Source organism: Manis pentadactyla, chromosome 12, assembly GCF_030020395.1.
Source record: "Manis pentadactyla isolate mManPen7 chromosome 12, mManPen7.hap1, whole genome shotgun sequence".
NCBI classification, from domain to species: domain Eukaryota; kingdom Metazoa; phylum Chordata; class Mammalia; order Pholidota; family Manidae; genus Manis; species Manis pentadactyla.
Window position 1 is genome coordinate 62,181,872 of NC_080030.1, and position 25,000 is coordinate 62,206,871.

General features: G+C 34.2%; 1 protein-coding gene across 1 annotated transcript in view; it reads left to right on the forward strand.

Annotated features, from left to right (window-relative positions):
• THEMIS (thymocyte selection associated) overlaps positions 1-25,000 on the forward strand; it is a 161,628-nt gene that overhangs the window by 31,922 nt on the left and 104,706 nt on the right. Inside the window, exon 2 of the mRNA XM_036903853.2 lies at positions 8,301-8,459. Coding sequence (XP_036759748.1) covers positions 8,301-8,459 — 159 coding nt within the window. The remainder of the gene's footprint in view (positions 1-8,300; positions 8,460-25,000) is intronic.

Below are 25,000 nucleotides of genomic sequence, written 5' to 3' on the forward strand. Positions count from 1 at the left end.
GAATTAAATAGTTGTGCTCTGTATGATTTTAAGGGCTAAAAATAGTTCTAACGTATATATCCTATAAGAACACATATTACACTTAGTAAAAAGCAGAGTTCCTTAGCATTGAGAATTGCTCAAAAGTAGCCACATTTAAATGATTGGAATTCATCAGTGAAAGTGTTCAAGTGTAGTTTGTAGAATCACTTGGTAAAAATAGTGTATAGAGACTCAGTCATTGTAATACGTTAGTAGGATAACATGTTATCTAAACTCCTGTCTGACACTGAGACTCAGTGATTCAAGAGATCATTAGAATTAATGTAAAAATGTAAATGAAATTGAAACTCATCCTTTGGCTGCCATTGGGGTATATAAAGTTATGATTATTATCAACTTAGATGTTTTATGCCTCAATTCATACAGTTGTCTTGGAAAAAGATGATGAATTGAGGGAGTCTGTATCCTGCCAGATGGTTTAAAAACTAAAACTAAGGCTTTGGGAGTAAATTATCCTAATCTGAGGATGAAAATCTTTAAAAATAAAGATTAGCCAAGGGAATTTAAAGAAAGCAAGATAAGTCATAGTGCAGGACTGGGTTGGGAATAATTTATATATGGCATGCCATCTTCAGTTGATGGATAGTCACCTGGAACTTTGTATTGAGGAGAATTATTAGGCCTCATCTTGATTCAAATGACTAATTAGTGATGGGAGGGAAAGTGGTAGAATAGAGTCTAGATATTTATATGGAGAATACCTGCTATGCTGGTTACATAGAACTCACGGAATTTATCTCCTAGGGTGTTTCACCTGCTCGTGGCTTTATCTTCACAGCTTAGCTGTGTATATCTAACAAATCAAAGCATCCAAGGTCATTTAGGTTCAAACACTGCCTCATACAAATCAAAGAGTATAATATACAAATCAGAATGCCAGTGTAATAATCTGTAATTAGAACTATTACTGTCAAGTTAATTAAAATTCCTGTGTTTTTTAGTCAGGGCACCTACACTGTTAGTGACATTGAGATAGATAAGTTAATAGTATCAATTAGGACACTGTATATTAGGTGTAACTTTCCTTTTTCTGGTATGTTCAAATTTTACTCTAACTCCCTAACTCCCTGAGACTACATCCTGGTTCCCTTATTGACTGTGGTCATATATTTATACTTTATGCTTTAGGATTAAACTATCTATGGTGAAGTTCCAATTCATTTTCTTTACCCAATCCATCATGGACTGCTGCTTTAGTAAACTGAAATATAAGTGAATTATTATAAAAAAATGTTTTAAATAAAGACATACAAAATACAAGCATGTATTTTATTATTTAACTCAATGAATATAGTGTAACTTCAAAATTCCTATAAAAGTTTCTAAGCCTTTGGTCTCAATTTATAAACTATAATTCACAAGCAGAGTAGTTAATGAAGTGTTTGATGCTAATTAACTTAGGGAAAATTTATAATATAGTGATACTTTATTTTATATATTTTGGATGACCACATTATAGTGCATTGGAGCCCATGTATAATCAATTCAATCAGTATATTTATATTCCATAAATGAAATGTGGAGAACAGGTTTATGATTTTAAATAGCTATAGAGGTCAATAGTAAGTTTATTTAACATTTGGGATATAAAACATAGGCAAGTATATTAAACTATATAAAATATACTTGAAACCAAGTCCTTCCCATGATAATAAATGAACTCCCAATGCAACATTATTTATATAAGAAGTTATTATTCATAACGTCATTTTGAGGGTTGAAATTTGGGCAAAATATGGAGAATACATTGGTCAAAAATTGTGTTAAGAGATGCAGGCACTACTGATTCATTCCATCATCAAAAGAAACATTTTGTAGATGTCTAAGAGGGTTATTCATTTCATGCACACAGATCCCAAATCCTCTTGCTCTGATCATTGTTAACACAAAGAGCTGCAGTGATGATTTCCATCATAACACCAACTTGCAAACCCTCTGGCACAGTTCTGTTTGCTATATTAAATTGATTCTGCAATTACACAGACATTTTTTAGCTATTGTAGGAAATCGTGAATCTTCGTTCATCAACCACCAGACTTCAGTCATTTAACCATTCAGAGTGGTTGAAAAGTGGGCATTTTCTGGTTCCTGGCCTCACTATTACTTTAACCTGCTTTACTGGCTCTCAAGCTCCAGCCTTTCCAACCCGTTATGGTTTTCATTTCTTCCTCATAAGCAGATTTTTAGAGACACCCACATTCACTATTCTCTCCCACATGCTTGTATTTAAGCTTGATTTCCTGGATAACACTTAAATCCCCAACTCACAGAAAGCACTTCATATTCTCAGAGGTAAGAGAGATCATACCTCAGTTCTTCTTAGTGTGGCCATCATTTTCCTTACCAATGTAAGATGTCTTCTTAATGTTTTAGTCTCCTTATATTGATATTTTGGCAGTGGTGTAAGAAAGTCTCTATGCCCTTAATAGATAATTTCCTATCAAAGTTCAGGTGTAGCTTTCTGTGGTATATCCAGTATCCAACTGCTAGAATCCACCCCAGTAAAACTGCAAGCTTGTTGTTTCATGTCTGATGTTTTTCATACTTCATTCAAATATCATGCTTAGCTATGTTTTGATTTATCAGATAGTAGGAAAGATGTTTTCTCTGCCTTACAGGGGAATGGAGAAATTCCCTTACTTTTATGGAAGACTGGCCATGTGAATGTCTGTTGCACCTTTGGCATCTTTCTAGCTTCATTCCTATGGGAACTATCTAGAGATTAATTTGGAAAATTGAACTTACCACTATAATGGTCTCCCTCTCTTTTCCTTTTTTTTGGTATCATTAATGTACAATTACATGAGCAACATTATGTTTACCAGACTTCCCCCATTATCAAGTCCCCACCACATACCCCATTGCAGTCACTGTCCATCAGCATAGTAAGATGCTATAGAGTCACTACTTGTCTTCTCTGTGCTATACTGCCTTCCCCGTGCCCCCCTACATTATGTGTGCTAATTGTAATGCCCCTTTTTCCCCCTTATCCCTCCCTTCCCACCCACCCTCCCCTGTCCCTTTCCCTTTGGTAACTGTTAGTCTATTCTTGGGTTCTGTGAGTCTGCTTGTTTTGTTCCTTCAGTTTTTTCTTTGTTCTTATACTCCACAGATGAGTGAAATCATTTGGTACTTGTTTTTCTCTTCCTGGCTTATTTTACTGAGCATAATACTCTTTAGCTCCATCCATGTTGTTGCAAATGGTAGGATTTGTATTTTTCTTATGGCTGAATAATATTCCATTGTGTATATGTACCACTTCTTCTTTATCCATTCATCTACTGATGGACACTTAGGTTGCTTCCATTTCTTGGCTATTGTAAAAAGTGGTGCGGTAAACATAGGGGTGTGTCTGTCTTTTTCAAACTGGGCTGCTGCATTCTTAGGGTAAATTCCTAGGAGTGCAATTCCTGGGTCAAATGGTATAATGGTCTCTTAATGTCTAATCAATCACCAAGTACAGGGATAGCACTGCTAATAAAATAATTTCACACTTTTATGCTTTCTTTTGTGAATGTTTCTTGGGAATTTACACTACCCTTAAGTAAAGAATAATCACACTTATTTATGAGGAGCAAAGATACATTTCTACTGGCAATGCCAGTCTGATGTGCTTTTATATACACTATCATGCAAAATCAATTGAACTGTATAGATGCAATTTCATAACGCCTCTAAACCTATCGCAGATCATCACATCATGAGCAGCACCCTCAAGTCCAGCAATGTAAAAGTGGTAAACATGATGGCAAAGTGGCAAACTTAAAAAGTAGATATTCGTCTTAAAGAATTACCTGCCCTGATGTTCTTTGTCTAGTAAACTCACAAGGCAGCCAGCTAATCTTGCATATGCTTTTGCATTTGATGTTAAACATACCAAAGGAAGATATAACCCATGTCAAAGCCTTGGTTGGCCATGCTTTAAATTGCTTTAAAAGTAGAAGGATTACTACTGTGTTCACAATAATTTGTTGATATTTTAAAGTAAAGCTAAGTTATAATTCAACGTTCACCAAAGATCTACTAAGTGACAAAATCTGTGTTACTAGCTGCATATGTGAGGACAGATAAAAAATACAGCTGAGAGATAGCTCTTCTCTAGGAACTCATAATACATTCTAAAACATGCATAATATCAATGGCCAGAAAATAATACCCAAACAGCAGGCTGTCAAAATAATCACAAAGGGGCTATAAGTGCTATAAGAGCACAGAGGAGAGAATTAATTCTCACTTAGGTGTGGGGATCAAGGAAGGCTTTGAAGAAGATGTGAATATGAGCTGAATCTTTAGGACTGGTTGAACTTTGACAGGCTGATGAGGAGGTAAGGGGATGAGAGTCCTGGAAGGGCAGGGAGGGTGGTGGGGGATGGAGGGAATGTCTGCATCTTAAGAAAAAGGGGTGAGGGGGATCCTTTAGATGATATAAGTTTTCTCTTCCATGACTGCCACACATTTTTAACTTTGTAGAGGAAATGGAAGAAAATCTATTGAACCCCTTGTTTTGGCTGTTCCAATGTGATCACAGCCTTGCTTATACGGATTGTCAAATAAGAGATGAGCTCATAAAAGGATATTAATGTGTCGTTTTTATTGAGCAAAGTAGCATTACAGAAAAGGTGATTTCAAAGGCACATGGCTCTTTCATTACAGCCTTTGGGGGCCATGTTTGATCACTGAAAACAGGCTGCTTTGTTCCAGCTCTCTCTGATGGTTGGCACTCTCCTGAATACATATGCTCTGACTTGGAAAGAATCCGTCTGTAAAGATTTAATAGATTCGAGATTTGCATATTCAAAATATATGTCGTGTTTAAAATGAAATGAAAACCATTTTAATATCCATATCTATATATACACAAACACATAGTGCAGAAACACATCTCAGCAAATTTTTAAAAGGCAATTACACATATTATATGTGCTTGTTCTAAGATTCTGAAAGTTGGCCACTTTTAAAATTAACCATTTTATAGTTTCACCAAGGAAAAAATATATCTGAGGAAGACATTATATTGATAACAAAGTACAGGAACCCTTCATGTTTCAGGCATTCAAGATTTGCTGAATGTTTTTGTTACCTTTCATGCACGTAACTTTCTAGCATTGGGTGTCACTGACCATTCTATTGAAGTGAATTAACAACTTTCTCGTTAGAGAAAACTGGACGTCACAAATAACTGAAGATAAATGTAGAAGATGAGTGTTTGTATGAAGTTCTTTCCCTTATATGACTGAAGGAAATGATTTTCTTCTTTCAAAAAGAGAAAGATGCTTGGAAAGAGAATGGAAGAGTCAAAAGCTTTTTATTTAGTGACTAACACTCTGGGAGTTTTTCTCCTCATAGAATTCTCTGGCTTCTCTTCTCTGGGACCTGATATGTAATCTCACAGAAATTCGTCTTTTAATTTTGAATTCCAGTGGAACCTGTGAAAGAAAGATGGCCTGCCTTCCAAGTCAGTCAGTTGGTACACAATGATCTATAATTAGACACTGCATGGAAATAATCCCAATAGACTTCAGCTGAAACAGAGTATGTTATATTCTGTTCTATTTCATGTAGTAAGGAAAAATCTTACCATATCACTTTCCTACTCAAAATCTCTCTCTTTCCCCGCCCCCACTTACAACATTGTCCGTCTCACTGACACTAAATGGCATGTCCTTCTCTCTCTGGATAGTTTTGTAGCAGTGCCAGAACAGAGACTATTTTAGTTACACAGTTGTTACCTAGACAGTGCTTTCCAAGTGGTAATGTACTTATGTATCATCCGGGGATCTTGTTAAAAATGCAGGTTCTGATTCAGCGGGTCGGGGGGTCTGGCCAAGAGTCTAACAAGCTCCTGGGTAATGCAGTAGACCACACTTTGGAGAGCAAGCACCTACATTTGTACGGACTTTCATTAAACTGGTACTAGTTCCTGGACCTTGACAACTGAGACTATAGATTTTCTGACTCGAAGGTTGCTTCAGACTTTGATTGGTCTTTTTTGTTTTTTGATAATTTCAGAAAGATGCTGCATGATCTGGACTCCCTCTATTTCTCTAGTCTCCTTTCTTACCACTTCCCCTTTCTTACTTTACTTTTGAGACATAACAAATTGACTCGAAATTTCCAGATTGTATCAGGCTCTTTCATGTCTCTGCATTTTCAAATACTATTTCCTCTGCCTGTTCAAATACCTTGTGATGCTTCCTTTGATACTCAGCTCAGCTGTCATTTCCTCCAAGAAACCTTCCCTAATCTCTTTCCCATGTAACTGCTAATTAAATGCCTCTCAAAGCCTCCCGCTATATCCTGTACTTCCCATATTATGACTTTCTCATAACCTGTTACAATGTCTGCTTACTTATCTGTTCCCTTCAAGACCATGCTTCTGAGGGGCAAGAGATATGTATTTACCTCTGATACAATCATAATGCCTGACACATAATAGGTTTTCAATGAAGTTTTGCCGAATGATTGAAGATAGAAGGTTGATGTATTGTAGTTATGCAATAATATAATGCAGTATTTTCTTTCATGAAGCTTAAAATTGAATTGGGACTGATTAAAACTTAAGTCAGTAAAAAATGAAGTACAGGAAGAGGTAATACTGAAGATGTAAAATGTTAGTATGTGGTTAATTGCTAAATGAGGATCATAGAAAATAACAATTCCAAGTTCACTGGAGGAAAAGTCACTCTAGGTTTATTATTATGTTTTAATATCATAATTGTTCCACAAAAGATTTGAGATGGCTGACATTATGTATTGGGGTTAATGAAAAGTATTAATGCATATGTAGTTAAGGAAATAGTATAAGGAAAGAAGGGAGTTACGGGAGTATATACTAAAACTTGAGAAGATACACTAGCATGTCCACAAAAAATGATCCCCATTAAACAATAAATAATAAGCTTGCTGTGATAGATTTTCATTTCCACTCTCTGCCTGGGGGGATGGAGGATGACTTCTGTGAGGGCATCAGCAGCTGCCTTGTACTCTAGCTTCTGGGTAAATTTGGCCAATGAGGTGCCTTAGCAGAGGATCAAATAGAGGGAGAAGAGTGAGGTCAGAATAGTGATGGCCTCGTGTTACCTAGAACTGGTTGCCCCTCTGTGTAAACTACCCCTTTATTGAAACCTCTTCAAATTATTCTAATTTGAGTGTGTCCCCTGCTCCCTGTTGAGATCTGATAAAATTTCAGAATTGTTTAAAGCTAGATTGGATACCAGGCTTTTATGATAACCGTTAATGCTACAAAAATGTTCTAGAAGCCTACTGTATATCAGACAAGATACTATGAGGAGGGGGCTCAAAAGAGAAAAAAAAGAAGCCTAAAATCTTGTGCTCATATTATTCAAATTTTAATGTGGTAAAAATATTATAAATCATGTTAGAGGTAAGAGAAGACTGGTAGGTTTTAATATCCCCCATTACACCCACCTTTAGTTTACTGAAAATTGTAAAGTGATAATATTCCAGAGAGGTAATTTTGGGGTTGTTCCCTTTTTACTAGGGGTAGATTATCCAGAATTTTTGCCTGTCTTCTTTTCTGTTGCCCATCTTCTAATTATCAGGAGGTATAAAAGAAAATAAATAGATGAAAAGATTAGCTTTAGCATCTATGATAAAAGGTTTGTTAGAAAGGAGACTGAAATCCTGATCTAAAATGAAGTTTTTCAGTTTATCTGGGCTCATCTGCCCTCTATTGCCATAAAGATGTTGAGCGATGCTTCCAGCTTCTCAAAAATCAAGAGAGAAAATAGACAAAAAGTCTTATACTCCCAGTGATGAAGAGAACCATGTCTAATAAATAGATATGGTGCTCTTAATATAAACCCCTGGTGTGCAGACCCTCTGTCTTTGGATTACAACCTTGTTTGCAGTACTTACTTAGATCATTGTTGACTCATATGAGCCTAATTCTGTGACCCAGAGAAAACAAATCATAAATCTCAGCAGGGGAAGTCATGTTTGCAGTTTGACCTTGGAAAGATGAGCTAAAGGTGATAAGGAAACCATAAATTCAATTTACAATGATAACAAAAATAAGATTGGTTATATTTTGCTCAGTGGATGAAGTGAAAATCTAATATTTTTCCTGGTTCATGCTGATCATTTTGCCAAACTTGACTAAATTCCTGTTTAGTAGGTACTAAGAGAGGAACTGAATAAAAACACCTTAGATGAGGCTTGTGGCTCCTGCTTTATTCTTTAATTCTCTTCACTATTTAACTTTTTTTAGAACTGTTTTTTACTCTCCTTTTATTCAGGTTCTATTTATGAAATGTTTGGAAATGAATGCTGTTTGTCAACAGGAGAAGTGATTAAAATAACTGGCCTCAAAATTAAGAAGATCATGGCTGAAATTTGTGAGCAAATTGAAGGGTGTACGTCTCCACAACCGTTTGAACTGCCTATGAATTTTCCAGGTTTGTATATTGGAACCATTTCTCATTTATAAAACTGTATTGCTAATAGACATATATACCTATACAGTTGAAAACAATGAAAAGGTGGTAGTTTTTTTTTTTCACTCTAGGGCAATGGGTAAAAAATTTGTAATTCTTACAATTCAATGCTTTTAAGAATAATAGAAAACAAGTACTTCTCCCTTTTTAAAATAAACATCCTTAAGACTTAATAGTTTATGTTAACAAATATTTAGAAAGTTTCAACTACATGCACCACTAGCTATGCTAGATATAGAGACTGAACTAGTCAAAGGTATATTTTCATAAGTCACATAGAACTAACTAATATCTCTTAAACAAATCTGCCCTCTTTATTCCAGCTCCCTGGATCACGGCTGCAGTTCCCTGTCTGTTCTTACTGCCCTGTTTGTTTGCTCGTCTTGTCTAGTTGAGTCTACTCTGCCTTCCAAAGTTAGCTCAAACATCATGTGTTCTAGAGATATCTTTCTGACCTTCTAACTTTCTAACTTATTCTAGATATCTCTCTTTTATGTTCCCATGATTTTGTGGGCACCTTAGTGTGTGCCTTATTGAGTAGTCATTGATGGTTTTCTTACTTGTGTTATTCTCTAGACCAGGGATTGACAAACTTCCTATAAAGGATCAGATAGTAAATATTTTAGATTTTACTACTGATGTCCTCTGTCACGACTACTCCATTGTGATGTAACATGAAAGAAGCTACAGATAATACATAAACCAAGAAACATGGCTATGGTTCAATAAACATGTGTATAAAACCAGTTGGCCAACAGAATTCTCTCTGTGAACTTAAGTTTGCTGACCTCTGCCATAGCCTAAAGCTTCTTAACAGGTAAAATATGACATATGTGATTTTGTATTTCTAGGACCAATTACATTTTCTGGCACAGAGAATGTGGTCAATAATTTATTGAATGAATGAATAAAAAATTTGTGGAAGAGAAAAAAATCTAGTAAGCATTCGTAATACAATTTGGTTACTGGTATGATTGGACTATGTATGGGTTCTATGAGAGTTTTGATAAGGAACATCTAACTCCAGTTGGTCATGTTTCAGAACATAGATTTTAGAGTCTTTGTGTCTTTTTTGTTTGTCACTTTTTTGTTATGTAAACTTGCCAAGTTATTTACTCTCCTCTCATATAAAATGGGATAATAATACTATCTATCTCTTAGTGTTATTCAGAGGATTAAATATTAAAATATACTTAAAATGCTTAGAATGGTATTTATATAACAAGGACCATAAAAAATGTCAGTTTTTACTACCATTATTATTATTATTATTACCATTGGTGGAACTAGAGAAAGTTTTTCAGAAAATGTTGTACTTGAGCTGCGGTTTGGGGAATGAAAATAAATTAGCTGTATGAGGAGGAGATTCTTCTAAGTGCTCCAGTATCTTACCCTTTTCAACTAAAATCTTACACATAGTTCAATTCTAATGATGCCTTCCTTACCTGCCTCCTTTATAGCAATGTTTCTCAAACATTGAAATCACCTAGGGAATTTTTAAAAATCTTGATGCTCAGGATACTTGCCTGAGATATTCTGATTTATTTGGTCTGGGATGATGTCTGCTTATCAAAATTTCCTAAAGCTACCAGGGTGATACTAATGAGCAGCCAAAGTTGCAAACTATTGCTTTTATAATAAGCTTTTCCTAACTATTCTAATTGGATGTAAAAACTCCCTTTTTGAATCACTATACTGTTCATGCCTTAATCACTGCACTATTTTATTGCATTGATTTATTACATTTTGCATGCAGTTGAAGTTACTTGTATGCTTGCTTTATGAGAACAGTTTGTCTAAGAGATCACAAGTTTGTTGAAGACAATCTGAATCTCATCTATTGCTATATTCCCTGTGGTATTTAGGAGATGTATATAATAAATATTTAGTAAGGTAAAATGACTAGAATCTTATGGTAGGCATGTTTCTTATTAGAGAAGTAAGATACTTAGCTATAGACTAACAGTTTAACATGGGGAGTTGCTATTTAGAATATCCCTTTGAGCTTTCAGTTGATATGATAAGCTTACATTAACTGAGCAACAGTTTGAAAATGTATTTACAAAACTAGTTTTATTGTAAGGGTCAGGGTTAAAATGGAGGAGTAAAGTGATTGATGATGATTAGGGATTACTTTCAAAGAGGACTTCTAGGTGATGAGGAAAGGGATCTCATATGTAGGAGTAATGATTCTGTATCAGCACTAGGGAGAAAATAAAAACTATGGCCACTATTTTTCATAAATTTCAACAGAAACATCTATTTATTTATACTCTACTTAGAACTTTCAATTTAAACTCCCAGTTAGACTTTTAAACTCAAAAGCCTAATACAATTTCTAAACACTCTTCCTGACTTGGGAATTTTCAAAATTTCCTTTTGTTATTGATTTCTAATTTCATTTTATTGTGGTCAGATGACATGCTTTTTGTGATTGTATAGTCTTTTAAAATTTATTGAAACTTATTTTATGGACTAATGTATGACCTACCCTAGAGAATGTTCCATGTGCACTTGAGAAGAATACATATTTTGCTGTTGTTTGGTGGAGTGTTCTATAGATGTCTATTGGCTTATAGTGTTGTTCAAGTCTTCTGTTTCCTTGTGGATCTTCTTTCTAGATCTATCCATTACTTCAAGCAAAATATTGATGTTCCCAACTACTAATTTCAGCTTATGCTTCATGTATTCTGGAGCTCTGATGTCAGGTGATTATGTGTTTAAAATAGTCTTTTCTCCTAGCATTATATGATATTTTTCTTTGTATCTAGTATCAATTTTTATTTTAAAGTTTATTTTGTTTGATACTAGTGTAGTCACTCCAGTTCCCTTTTGGTTATTGCTTGTATGGTCTATCTTCTATTCTTTTACTTTCAAACTATTTGTGTGTTTGATCTGCAGTATGTCTCTTATACCCAGCAAGCAGATGATGTTTTCTAATCCATTTTGCCAATCTCTGCCATTTAGTCAGTGTTAATCCATTCATACTTAATGTAATTACTGATAATGTAAGATTTGCAATGACTATTTTCCTATTTTTTTCTATATGGCTAGAACTTGTTTTCTGTTAAATAGGTACTTTCTAGTGTATCATTTTAATTCTCCTGTTTTTTTAAATTAAGACTATTTTTAGAGCAGTTTTATGTACATAGTGAAATTGTGCAGAAGTTTCAGAGATTTACAATATACTAGCTGCCACTAAATATGCACAATTTCCCTGATATTGAAACCATGTTTTCATTTTTTGATACCTCATTTCTTTTTTAGCACTAGGTAATATTTGATTTTCTGAATGTACCATGCAGTTAATTTGGCCATTCACTTTCTGAAGAACAACTTGGTTCCAAGTTTTGGCAATTATGAATGAAGTTGACATTATAAGCTTTCATGTGCAGGTCTTTGTGTGGATATGAGTTTTCAGATCAGTTAGGTAAATTTCAAAAAACATAATTGCTGGACCATATGGTAAAAGTGTGTTTAGTCTAAATAAACTGCCAAACTGTCTTCTAAAATGGCTGTGTCATTTTGTGTTTTCCCACCAGCAATGAACGAAAGTTTCTGATATTCCACATCCTCATTAGCATTTTGTATTGTCAGTGTTTTGGATTTTGGTCATTCCAATACATATATGCCCATGGTATTTTGGTAATTTGGTAAATTGCTGTTTCAATTTTCTATTTCTAAATAATGTATGATGTTGAGCATCTTTTCATGTGCTTATTTGAAATCTCTATATCTTCTTGGGTGAGCTGTCTGTTGAGATCTTTTGACCATTTTTTAATGAGGTTGTTTGTTTCCTTACTGTTGAAGTTTAATTTTTCCTTATGTATTGTGGATACAAGTCCTTTATCAGATACATCTTTGGCAAATATTTTCTCTCAGCCTGTGGCTTGTGTTCTCATTTCTTGGCAATATTATTCAGAAAGCACTGTTTTAAAAATAGAATCCAGTTTAACAGTTACTTCTTTCATAGATTGTTCCTTTGGTGTCATATCTAAAAAGTCATTGTCAAGCCCAAGGTCACCTAGATTTTTCTCCTATGTTATCTCCTAGGAGTTTTATAGATTTGTGCTTTGCATTTACATTTATGATCCATATTGAGTTAATTTTTGTGAAGGGCATAAGATCTGTGTCTGGATTCATTTTTTTTACATGTGATGTTCTGTTATTCCAGAATCATTTAATAAAAAGACTGCCTTTGCTTCACTGTATTGCCTTTACTCCTTCATCAAAAATCAGCTGAACCATATTTATATGAATCTATTTCTAGGCTCTCCATTCTCTTCCATTCATTAATTTGTTTAATTATTTATTTTTTTCACCAGTCCCACACAGTCTTGATTACTGTAGCTTTATGTTAAGTTTTCATGTCAGGTAGTGTTAGTTCTCTGACTTTGTCCTTCTTCAATATTGTGTTAGCTATTCTGGGTCTTTTTCTTATGCATATAACCACAGCATCAATTTGTGAATATCTACAATTTGTGAAATAACTTACTGGAAATTTTGCTAGCATTGTATTCTTGTAAAGTAGAACTACTGACAACAAACATTCTAATTTGTTGTTTGTCTGAAAAAGTATTTAAATCTCCTTTACTTTGAAGGAGAATGTATCAGGATACAAAATTCTAGATTGGTGGTTTTTCTAGGTTTTTCTACTTTTTTTTTCTTAACACTTCAAATATTTCATTTCACTCTCTTCTTGTTTGTCTAGTTTCTGAGGAGTAGTTGGTCATAATTCTTATCTTTATTCTTCTGTAGATAAGGTGTTCTATTCTTCTGGTTTCTTTCAAGATTTTTTCTTTATCTTTGGCTTTCTGCATTTTGAATATGATATTCCTATGTAGTTGCATTCTTATGTGTGTGTGGCATTATTTTGTTTAGTTCTCTGAGCATCTTGGAACTGTCCTTTGGTGTATGACATTAATTTGGGGAAATTCTCAGTCACTATTGCTTCAAATACTGCTTCTGTTTTTAGTTCTATCTCTTTCTTTCTGGTATTTCCACTATGCATACGATCCACCTTTTGTTATTGTAGCACAGTATTTCTTTTTTTTCTGTTCTGTGTTTTTGTTTTGATTTTTTCTTTTGCTTTTCTGTTTTGTAAATTTCTATTGCTATATCCTCAAGCTCAGAGATTCTTTACTCAGCTATGTCTAATCTACTAATGAACACATCAAAAGCATTCTTCATTTCTATTATAGTGCTATTTATCTCGCATTTCTTTTTGTTTTTTTCTTAGGTTTCTATCTCTCTGCTTACATTGCCTACCTATCTTACTTTATCCATTAGAACCCTTAGTTTATTAATAATTGTTTTAAATCCCTGGTCCGATTTTTCCAACATCCCTGCCATAGAGGAGTTTGATTCTGATGCTTGCTCTGTGTCTTCAATGGTCTTTTTGCCTTTAAGTATGCCTTGTAATTTTTTGATAGCCAGATATGATGTGCTGAGTGAAAGAACATTGGTAAAGAGGCCTTTAGTAATGTGACAATAAACTGTGGTTGGCAGAGCAGCATTCCATAGCCCTATGACCAGGTCTCAGTATTTTTAAAAGCCTGTTCCTCTGAACTATGAACTTCACAAGTGTTTCTCAGTCCTGTTCCCCACCCCTTAGGTGGGACTGGATGCCTAGACTTAGGTATTTCCCTTCTCCCATGTGGAAAACTGGAGAAGTATAGACCTGGGTATTTCCCTTTCCCCAAGTGAAGGCTAGAGCGGTCTTTAGTTGCACTTTTTTCCCTGAGTAGAAGTGGCATTAGTTATGTATTTTCCTTCCCCTGGGTCAGTTAGTTCTGATAAAACACAAACAGTTTCACTTCAAGGCAGCCTTATTAAGAAAAACAAAATGCTTTGGCCTATTTCAAAATGGTTTCTTTTACCCTCCCTCTACCAGAAACATGAGGGGATTTTTCTCTGATATGTGCCTTGAGATCCTGGTCAAGTTCTTGGAGGTTAACTTACAACATTGTAGGGGCTCCCCTATTCCTAGGCCTCCCTAGAATTTTTTACTCTCAGACTTGTTAATGTTAAATGAATTTCTACCAGATAAACAGATAGTTGGATTTTATATGTTATTTGGTGAATCTATGCCTAAATAGCCCTGTAGCTCCTGTACTGATTTGTCACACTTCCATAAATTAGGTCAATAATGAAATAATGAGATCAAATGAATGTAATATTTCTCATGGCACAGCAGACAGCATGAACTTCATGCCTTAAAGCCCCTGAAGCCCCATATCCCACTGGGTGATAAAGTGCAGGGCTAAGTAGGTGCCAGACGCACAGGAGAGGAACACTAAACTTAGGAAATCCCAAACATGTACGGGGCTGCTGGCAAATCTGCCAATTTTGTCCTAAGGGAAGAGATTGTCTTTATTACCCTGGAATGTAAGAAAATCCCCTATGGGGAGAAGAGGGAGAGTTTACTCTCCTATAATGTCCCTCGGAAGGGAGATCTTCTCTATCATTTTTATACTGGTAATGAAACAAATTTTTTACCTCCAGCTTCTTAGGTATGTAAAAGTGCCACGGAGAATTATCTCCCAACATTTCTACATACATTAACAAAAGATTCTTTCAAAACTATTTTAATTACAAATGTGCAGTATAAAGATAAATACTGTTAATAACCAATGACAAAGATGGGATTAATAACAAAATTATTTCTTTGAGAAATTAATTAAAATTGACTAAAATCTATGAACCTACTCCTTTATTCATGGGTACCAGAATATGTAATACATTAATATTGTTGAAAATGAATTTCCCCTTGTTTCATTTGGGAAACTATATACTTAATTGGTAGAAAACACGTAATATTAGATTTAATGGTCGTTCATTATAGGTTTCTTCTACTGTTGAAATGACTAAATCTTTCATGCTTGGCCATTTTATGATTGTAGTTCATTTTTAACTTGACTAATGTATCAGTTTCTAAAAGGACCCGATGGGAAAAAAGAGTTATGCAAAAAATATTGAAAATATGTTTAATAGCTTTATTATGAATAAGCTTCTTATTTTTTGTTTTTTTGAAGGGCTTTTGTTAAAAAAAGCAAGATATAAGGCAGAATTTGCTCCTATTTTTCCATCTGGATGCTATGATGACACAATTTAGAGAAGCCCTAAATAGGACTCCCTGCCTTTTGGATAATTTGCTATTCAAAGAATCATGGGCTATTCTTCCAAATTTTCTGGGTCAACTTGTCTTGCAGCATCTCTTTCCCCACTGTGCTCACTTAAGCAAAATAAATTCAGCTATGTCTTTTATACAAAATAATTTCTTAGACAAAAAGGGGTATTCTGGATATCCTATGGAAGAAAATGTGAAGTAATCTAAATGCCCAAGAAATTCAGGCTTTTACATTAATTTTTAGTTCCTTTTTTTTTTTTTGGCCTATTTTTTTCCTCTACTCTTCAGTATATGATCTGATTGTTTTTCTAAGTCCTTGGTATTTGGATAACTAAAATGTATATTATCTGAAAGACAAATAGATTTTGTAGTTCTGGGTTGAAATGTTTTCTCTCACCTATGAACATTTTCACATTGGACCAGAATTCTGTCAGAAAGATTATTTTAAAATAGACTTTTCCACAACTGTCACTGTTCTATAAATTTTCATAGCAGTAATATTTTATGTACATCTAAAAAATTATCTCGTCACTTTTGCTGTTACTATCTCACTTTCCTACGTAAGTACAGTTCCTCTAAAGCTCTTTACAGCTTTACCTCAACAGTATCACCATGGAGGAACTCTGGTGAAAAGAACCAAATTTTCCTTAAAAAAACACAACTGACTACTCAGGTCTATGCCTCCTTGACTCTCTTAACTGGACATTGGTAAAGCACATTAGTATATTGAACAATAATTGCATGTCAGTGATGTAGAGATTCTGCTGCTGTAACAAAAGCTTTTTTAAAAAAATAGAGTTAAATTTTTTAGAGCAGCTTTAGGTTCTCAGCAAAATGGAGCAGAAATTACAGAGATCTCCCATATATCCCCCATTCCTATATATGCATAGCCTCCTCCATTATCAACGTCCCCCATCAGAGCAGTATAGTTGTTACAGTAAATGAGCTTACACTGATGCATCATAATCATTCAAATTTCATGGTTCACAGTACAACTCACTCTTGGTGTTGTACATTCTGTGGGTTTAGACCAATGTATAATGACATGTATCAATTTTTATAGTGTCATATGGAGTGTTTTCATTGCCCTAACAATTCTCTGTGCTCCACCTGCTCATCCTTCCTTCCCCACAACCTCTAGCAACCACTGGTCTTTTTGCTGTTTCCAAAAGTTTTGCCTTTTCCAAAATGTCATACAGTTGGAATCACAGAGTATGTAAATGAAAGATTGGCTTCTTTCATTTATTAATAAACATTTAAGGTCCCTTCACGGTTTTTCTTAGCTTGATAGCTCACTTCTTTTTAGCACTGAATAATATTCCATTGTCTGGATGTTCCACAGCTTATTCATCCATTCATCTACTGAAGGACCTCTTGGTTTTTTTAAGCTTTTCCAATTATGAAGGAAGCTGCTACAAACATCCGTGTACAGGTTTTTGTATGGACATAAGGAACATGACTTTTTAAAGTTATAAAATGAATTGGCTTTTCCCAATTTTACAAATACCACATGTATCTTATAGAAAATTAGAAAATGAAAGAAAATACAGGGTAGTTAATAAAAATGTTCTATAATCTCATCATCAGAACTATCTAACATTAATATTTGGCATGTTTTTTTCCTTCCATTGTTTTCCAGTACATGTACACCCACACACATATAAACTCATGTTTTGATATAATACAAAAGAAATCTATTTCTGAGGACTTTCTTATGTCATTAAATATTCTTCAAAGTATAATTTTCATTTTCTATTTAGTAGTCCTTCATGTGCTTATTTCTAATTAATAAATTGATCTTGAGCATGTTCATTTGTGCAATTTATGCTATAGTAAGCAGTTTTTTTACTAAAGTTTTGTTTGCAATTCCAGTTATTATAACAATTTCATATATATGAAATAATGACTTCTGAAGTAAAAATGTTTTTAAAGCTTTGATGCATGTTGCCAAATCACATTCTATAAAGACTCAATTTATCATGCACAGGAAACAACCACAGGGCCAATCTAACTGCTTTTTTTGAAGATATTACTTAACTGCCCATCCCTTCCCCTCCCATCTTTTTAAAAATTAACATCTTTATTGAGCTATAGTTTATATAGAATAAAATTCAACTGTTTAAAGTATACAATTCAATGGTTTTGAGTGTTCTTGTTTCAGTGTTTTTTCTAGCAACATGAGTTTAGAAACCTTCCGAATCCTAGAAAATGGCAGAACCTGACGCAGAGAGGCAGAAGGTCACACTACCAGCGGGGCACTGGAGTTAGACACAGACACCAAGTAGTTAGGCCCAGTGAGTCAGAGAAAAGAAGAGTTGTTCTTATAAGGGTGCTTGTTTTTACTCTTATTTAACCCTCTTATAGAATTTTGTGTAAGTAAATATAGCCAGAAGTAAATGAACTAGAAAACTTTTAGAAATAAGGTGATTGAAGTAAGATTATGTAGGAAATCCAATAGACTCAAATGAAACAAAAATTTTAAATTTGTTTGAATTAATAAACAAGTTTAGTAAGATGATAGGATAAAAATAAATAAATATAAGCAAAATGCATAAGTATGTAACTAAAATATGAGCATAAATATATATATGAAAAAATATATATAGCCTTGACTTACCATTTAAAACTGTTCAGAATATATAAGCATAATCTATTTTAAAATAGCCAGGTAAAAGCATAGAACAACTTGGTTTAATATCTTTATAACTAGTGTATGGAATATTATAAAACTTTAACTCATCTATTTTGTTATTTAAAGATATTATAAAAATTATTTATTGAAAATGAACAAAAGGACATTTTTGGTACTTGAATCAGAAAACTATTACATATATATATCAATTGCACATGGATTAATTAATGAGATCAGCACAATGACCAACACAAATCCTACATTATAATTATAATTATTATTATGATGTCTCTTGACAAAGTAATTCTAAAGTTCATTTGGGGGAAAAAGGAAGTGAAAATATTCAAGCAGATATTTAAAAAACAGAACAATAAGGGAATACTTGTTCTGTCAATATTAAAACCCATTACGAAGTTACTGTGAATTACAGTGTTACTTTAAAAAAATCACAAGTTGAATCAATAATTTAGTATTAGTGGTCCTAGTTATAGAAGTATCAGAGCAATGCTTTGACTTTGACTCTAGTGTCCCTAACTTTAGCATTAGTTTATAGCTCTGAAACAGACCTTAACATAGAGTGTTACTTCCTATTTGATAAACTCAGTACCACACATATGGGGTTAAGGGAGGAGTTATTTAGTAAATTATAGTATACCTATCAATTTGGAAAATAATAGATGAAATTGTAATAGATGAAGTATAGTAACTTACACTACATAGCAAAGGAAATTTGAAGCAGGTGAAAAAGTTACATTTTGACTAAAACTATTTTGTTTGTATTTGAAAGAAGTTTCAGATTACAAATATAATGAAAATCATAAACAAACAATATATTTTTACATAAAATGGAACTTTCTATCAGAAGAAATTCAGATGGTTTATAACCATGAAAAAATTTGTTCAGATTCATTAATGTAAGTTAGAACAATAAAAGCTTTTCCACATATTTATTAGCTAAGTTTTTACAAGTATGATAAAGTTAAGAAAGATATTGCCAAATGGTTACTCTCAAATCAAATGGAAGGGTGTATAGAATGTTGTAACTTTTCTGAAAAAAAGTTTGATGTTATATTTCAAGACCTTCTGCCAATCAGTTGGCCAGGATTTCTTTTGCACATGTACAGGGTTAACAACTGATGACTTGGATACACTTATGTCTTGGTCCCTGCCCTCCTGGAGCCATTAGTCTGCCTAGAAAAAGACCTTTAACTCAGTGGCTCCACTTACTAGAATGAACTCTAGTCCTCTTAGAACTATTTGTAACAGCAAAATAATGGAATTAACTTAAATGCTTAATAGTGTAGAAAATATGTTATTATGATACAGCCATTAAAAATCATATCTGTGGAAAATATTTTTAAGCATGAGGTGTAATCATGGTTCAATGTTAAATGAAAAAAGTGAAATCCCAACAAATGTATATTGTGTAGTTTCAATGTTGTTAAACCATTTCTATCTATCCGTATGTCAGGATTGAAAATAAATACCAAAATTTAAAAGACTAGGTGACCTCCTTGAAGTGTTTCAGTGCATCAGTTTATTAATTTCCTTATTCATAAGGTTGGGAAATATTACTACTATTTATCTCATAAAATTCTTCCAAGAATTAAATAAATGATAAGAGGTCATCATTAAGTGCTTACTAAGAAACTTGACCTAGAGAAAAAGTCAATGATTATAATTTTTAAAATTGTCATTCTTATTATTACCTTTAAAAAATTTAGAGGGGCTCCTCTGTTTTGTGAAACCCAGCATGGCTAAGCCTTTAAATTGTTCTCATTTCAGTTCCATCTTCTTTATTATGAAAGTATCTTCGGGCTTCTTGGAGCAGTTTGTCTATCATTCTTAGTGTTCAATGGTGTGGTAATTTTTCATCCTTTTCTATCATATTCTGTGTCTTTTTGTCTAGTTGCTAGACTCAATACTTAAATCCCTTTTGATCAGATATACATCATCAAAAAATCCAATCCATTTATCTTCTGTGTAAAGTGATCAACAACATCAAGTTCGGTCACTCTGGTTTCTCCTGCAAACTACTGTTGGCCAGTCTTTGAATAGTGTGAGGCAGTTCCACAGATGTTTCCTGCACCAGATGCCCCAGTGCTCTAAAGAAACTCCTCTCAAATTGCTTGGGAGCTCTTGCTGACCCACTACCAGGTCAGATCTCTGATAAGGGGCCCAGCAAACTGCTTTCCAGAGCAGATCCAGTAGACAGAGTGGTGGGCCAGCTAGTTGAAGAGCCCATTGTTGATTTTAGGTGGGATTTTATTTCAAATTTATGTTATTTGAGTTGTATTTTGTTGCCTAGTAATATGGAATCAAAAAGATGGGCTGAGGAAGAAAGTGTTCCCTTTTATATGCTTATGAACTTAGGGGAAAAAAACCCTGCATTTTCTTTATCGTGCAAATCAAAATCTATTTAAATCATAAGCTCCAAAATTCATTTAAAATGTATGGTTACATCAGGAAATTATATCTCTTCCTAATTTGAATTTAATGTAAACCGATTTTTAATTGTTTTGTATAACCATGGGTAACAGATTTTTTTGAATACTGCATGGTGAAAATCGGCAAATATGTCAGACAAAGCACATTAAAAGAAACCCACAGCATATGTTGACAGTTATAGAAGAATTGCTGCTGTTTTCACCCTTCACACCAGAATAATTTTTTCAATATTTACCTCCCATGTGTGGAGAGGGAAACATATGGGGCTTTACATAATCGTAAGCATAAACAGGTGGCTACTTAGGTACATTTAATTTGCAGGCAACATCAATACTGAACAACGCAATCAGCACCACATGGCTCCCAAACTCTTTCTACTAACATTCCATTAGCAAAATTGAGATCATTAAAATAAAGGGAGGGTATACTCCTCCCTCAACAGGCTTCAACTACCTTTCACAGCCATGAATAAAACACATTTTCAAAAATGCCTTAGCATTTTGCTGTTTCTTTTGTTCAAGGAAACTTCAGCAACTGTGTATAATGTATACCTTGTGAATAACTACAAGCAGCACAATATTTGCATTTAAAATGTGCCCACATCTCCCTATACTCTGCTTATTATGGGCATAAAATTATGGTGGTTAAATTCTAAGCAATTTATCAAGGTATGGGGTTAGACAAACTCCTCAAAGCAACCTGAAAATATTTCCCTAAAGGCTCCTCCACCGAAAGAGGTCACCAGAGGCTCATTTCCATATTCAAACACTCCAATGAAATCTGTGGAAATGATCATGCTGGGGTTTTTTATTCGATCTGTGTTAGGTACTGAATTGTGGATTATGTATTTTGTTCCACCCAATTTGATCCAGCTGGAATATCTAGTTTGTCCTCTTTGTACTAATCTCTTTGACTTTATAACCATCCTTCAATAGCTTAGAATTCCAGAATGAAAGAAAATGAGGAGAAAGAATAACAATTACTTTTTCTCCTTTGCTTTTTTGGTGCTTGTTATGTGTTATGTACTGTCTGAGCATGTTGTATGTAATAAGTCACTTAATCATCACAATGACTTTATGAAATAGATATAATTTTCTCCATTTTACAGAAAAGGAAATCATAGCCCTGAGAGTTTAGATTTTCAAGTTTACACATCAAGGAAATGGCTGAGCCAGCATTAAACCAGGACTGTCTGAATCAACAATTCATACTATTAACCACTCCACTTTGCCTGAAATTGCTGTTTCACTGGCCCTGAAAATTCTATTGCTTAAGTCACCCAGGGCCAGGGTTAGTAAATATGTGGTATTTTGAAAATCTTCTAAGTAAAGCTTAGTGAGGGATTTTGGGATTCCTAAGGTCTGTTGGGGTTCTTTCTAGATTTCTATGTGTCTTCCTTTAACACAAGGGGCAGTGTCTGAGGAACTGAAGAGTCTAGGTTTTGCCAAGGTTTATGAGAGGAATTTCTCACACTCTCTCCTCATCCTTGATCTATTACTCATTCTCGCTGCTTGAGAAGGAGAAAATTTTAACATGAGCAAGTATATGTGACACATCTATTCATAAGTTATGATTATAACAGTTTTAGGTATAAATATCAAGTTATATCATGTGATTTCAAGACCTAACATTATTAATGTAAATTATTTGTTAAACATCTTAAATGTTTAGGTACTACATAGTGTTACTGGGAAAAGAAGTTTTTCTTTTTTATGCAAAGGTTGAACCAAAGATGTCAACAGGAATTGAAAGGCTTATTGATTTATTCTTTTTACCTCCAGGTAAAATAACTATTAAAAATTGTTAATAGCTATTATAGACAATGGCAATTCCACTATAAATATAAAGATATTCAAACAGGAATTCTACAACCTTGCTTAGTCTCATCTAACATTTAACAATGTGGTCACCATCTTTGATATGTCTTCTCCCCTCCCAAATACTCAATTAAATTACTGTACAAAATTTTCTTATTAATAACTTTGATGTTTTTCACATTCCTTGTTTCTATTCTTGGAGGCTCTTCTATCAAGTTTGTTGAAGTCACTCATTAGTTGATGATCAATCATCTTATATTTGACTCTGAGAAATCTGGAGAAATTCCTTACAGTTTGGATATTATCATTATATATTCTAATACTTTGCACAAGGATTTTCTTTTTTGCTATGATAGGGCATTTCTCATACCCATTTCAACATGAACTTGAATGGAGCTGCTTGAGCTAGAATTTCTAGTGGAAATATTGGATTTGGGGTAGTCTTGAAGAAGGTAGTTTTGTAGGATATTCCTACAAAACCTATCTTGTATGAATATTCCCAAGAGGTGTCCCAAAACAATCTATATTGTAGGACTAGGTCAGCATCACACCTAAGTTGTCTTGGGAATATAACAAAATGATAGAAAAACCACAAGAAGTGGTTTTATGGGCAAGTATAAATAACAGGATAAATAATAGGAGAAAGTTATATGGGCAATTGTATATAAATAACAGGATGTTTAAGATTTGATTGCAGAACAAAGTACACATTTCATAAGAAGCTGACACACATGCTCAACAAAAATAAGTAGACACACTTTGCTTTTTTGGCAAAAAGGCATAATCAGAAATATGCAGCAGTCTGACTTGTCTCCAAATCTTCTCCATATAGCTCTGTCCATTAGAAATTTTTGAACATGCATCTCAAATGTATATGTATATATTTAAAATTATTTATGTGCATTTGATATATCTTTACCTGTATCTCAAGGGCAAATTTCCTTCTACTGCTAGTGGGTATGAGTCCATATTTTGATAACTTTGAAGTGTTACAAAAGTTTCAGCCACTCACTTTCCATATAGACTAGACTATCATTATTTTTTTGTTGTTATCATTAATCTACAATTACACGAAGAACATTATGTTTACTAGGCTCTCCCCTACCCCAAGTGCCCCCCCAACAAACCCCATTACAGTCACTGTCCATCAGCATAGTAAGATGTTGTAGAATCACTACTTGTCTTCTCTCTGCTGCACAGCCCTCCCCTTTCCCCCACCCCCCACATTATACATGCTAATCATAATACCCCCTTACTTTTTCCCCACCCTTATTCCTCCCTACCCTCCCATTCTCCCCAGTCTCTTTCCCTTTGGTAACTGTTAGTCCATTCTTGGGTTCTGTGACTCTGCTGCTACTTTGTTCCTTCAGTTTTTCCTTTGTTTTTATACTCCACAGATGAGTGAAATCATTTGGTATTTGTCTTTCTCTGCTTGGCTTATTTCACTGAGCATAATACCTGCTAGCTCCATCCATGTTGTTGCAAATTGTAGGATTTGTTTTCTTCTTTTGGCTGAATAATATTCCATTGTGTATATGTACCACTTCTTCTTTATCCATTCATCTTCTGATGGACACTTAGCTTGCTTCCATTTCTTGGCTATTGTAAATAGTGCTGCGATAAACATAGGGGTGCATCTGTCTTTTTCAAACTGGAGTGCTGCATCCTTAGGGTAAATTCCTATAAGTGGAATTCCTGGGTCAAATGGTAAGTCTATTTTGAGCATTTTGAGGAACCTCCATACTGCTTTCCACAATGGTTGAACTAATTTACATTCCCACCAGCAGTGTAGGAAGGTTGCCCTTTCTCCACAACCTCGTCAACATTTGTTGTTGTTTGTCTTTTGGATGGTAGCCATCCTTACTGGTGTGAGGTGATATCTCATTGTGGTTTTAATTTGCATTTCTCTGATAACTAGTGACGTGGAGCATCTTTTTATGTGTCTGTTGGCCATCTGAATTTCTTCCTTGGAGAATTGTCTGTTCAGCTCCTCTGCCCATTTTTTCATTGGATTATTTGCTTTTTGTTTTTCGAGGTGCATGAGCTCTTTATATATTTTGGGTGTCAAGCCTTTATCAGATCTTTCATTTACGAATATATTCTCCCATACTGTAGGGTACCTTTTTATTCTATTGATGGTGTCCTTTGCTGTACAGAAGGTTTTCAGCTTAATATAGTCCCACTTGTTCATTTTTGCTTTTGTTTTCCTTGCTCAGGGAGATAAGTTCATGAAGAAGTTGCTATGTTTATGTCCAAGAGATTTTTGCCTATGTTTTTTTCTAAGAGTTTTATGGTTTCATGACTTACATTCAGGTCTTTGATCCATTTTGAATTTACTTTTGTGTATGGGGTTAGACAGTGATCCAGTTTCATTCTCTTACATGTAGCTGTCCAGTTTTGCCAGCACCATCTGTTGAAGAGACTGTCATTTCCCCATTGTATGTCCATGGCTCCTTTATTGAATATTAATTGAACA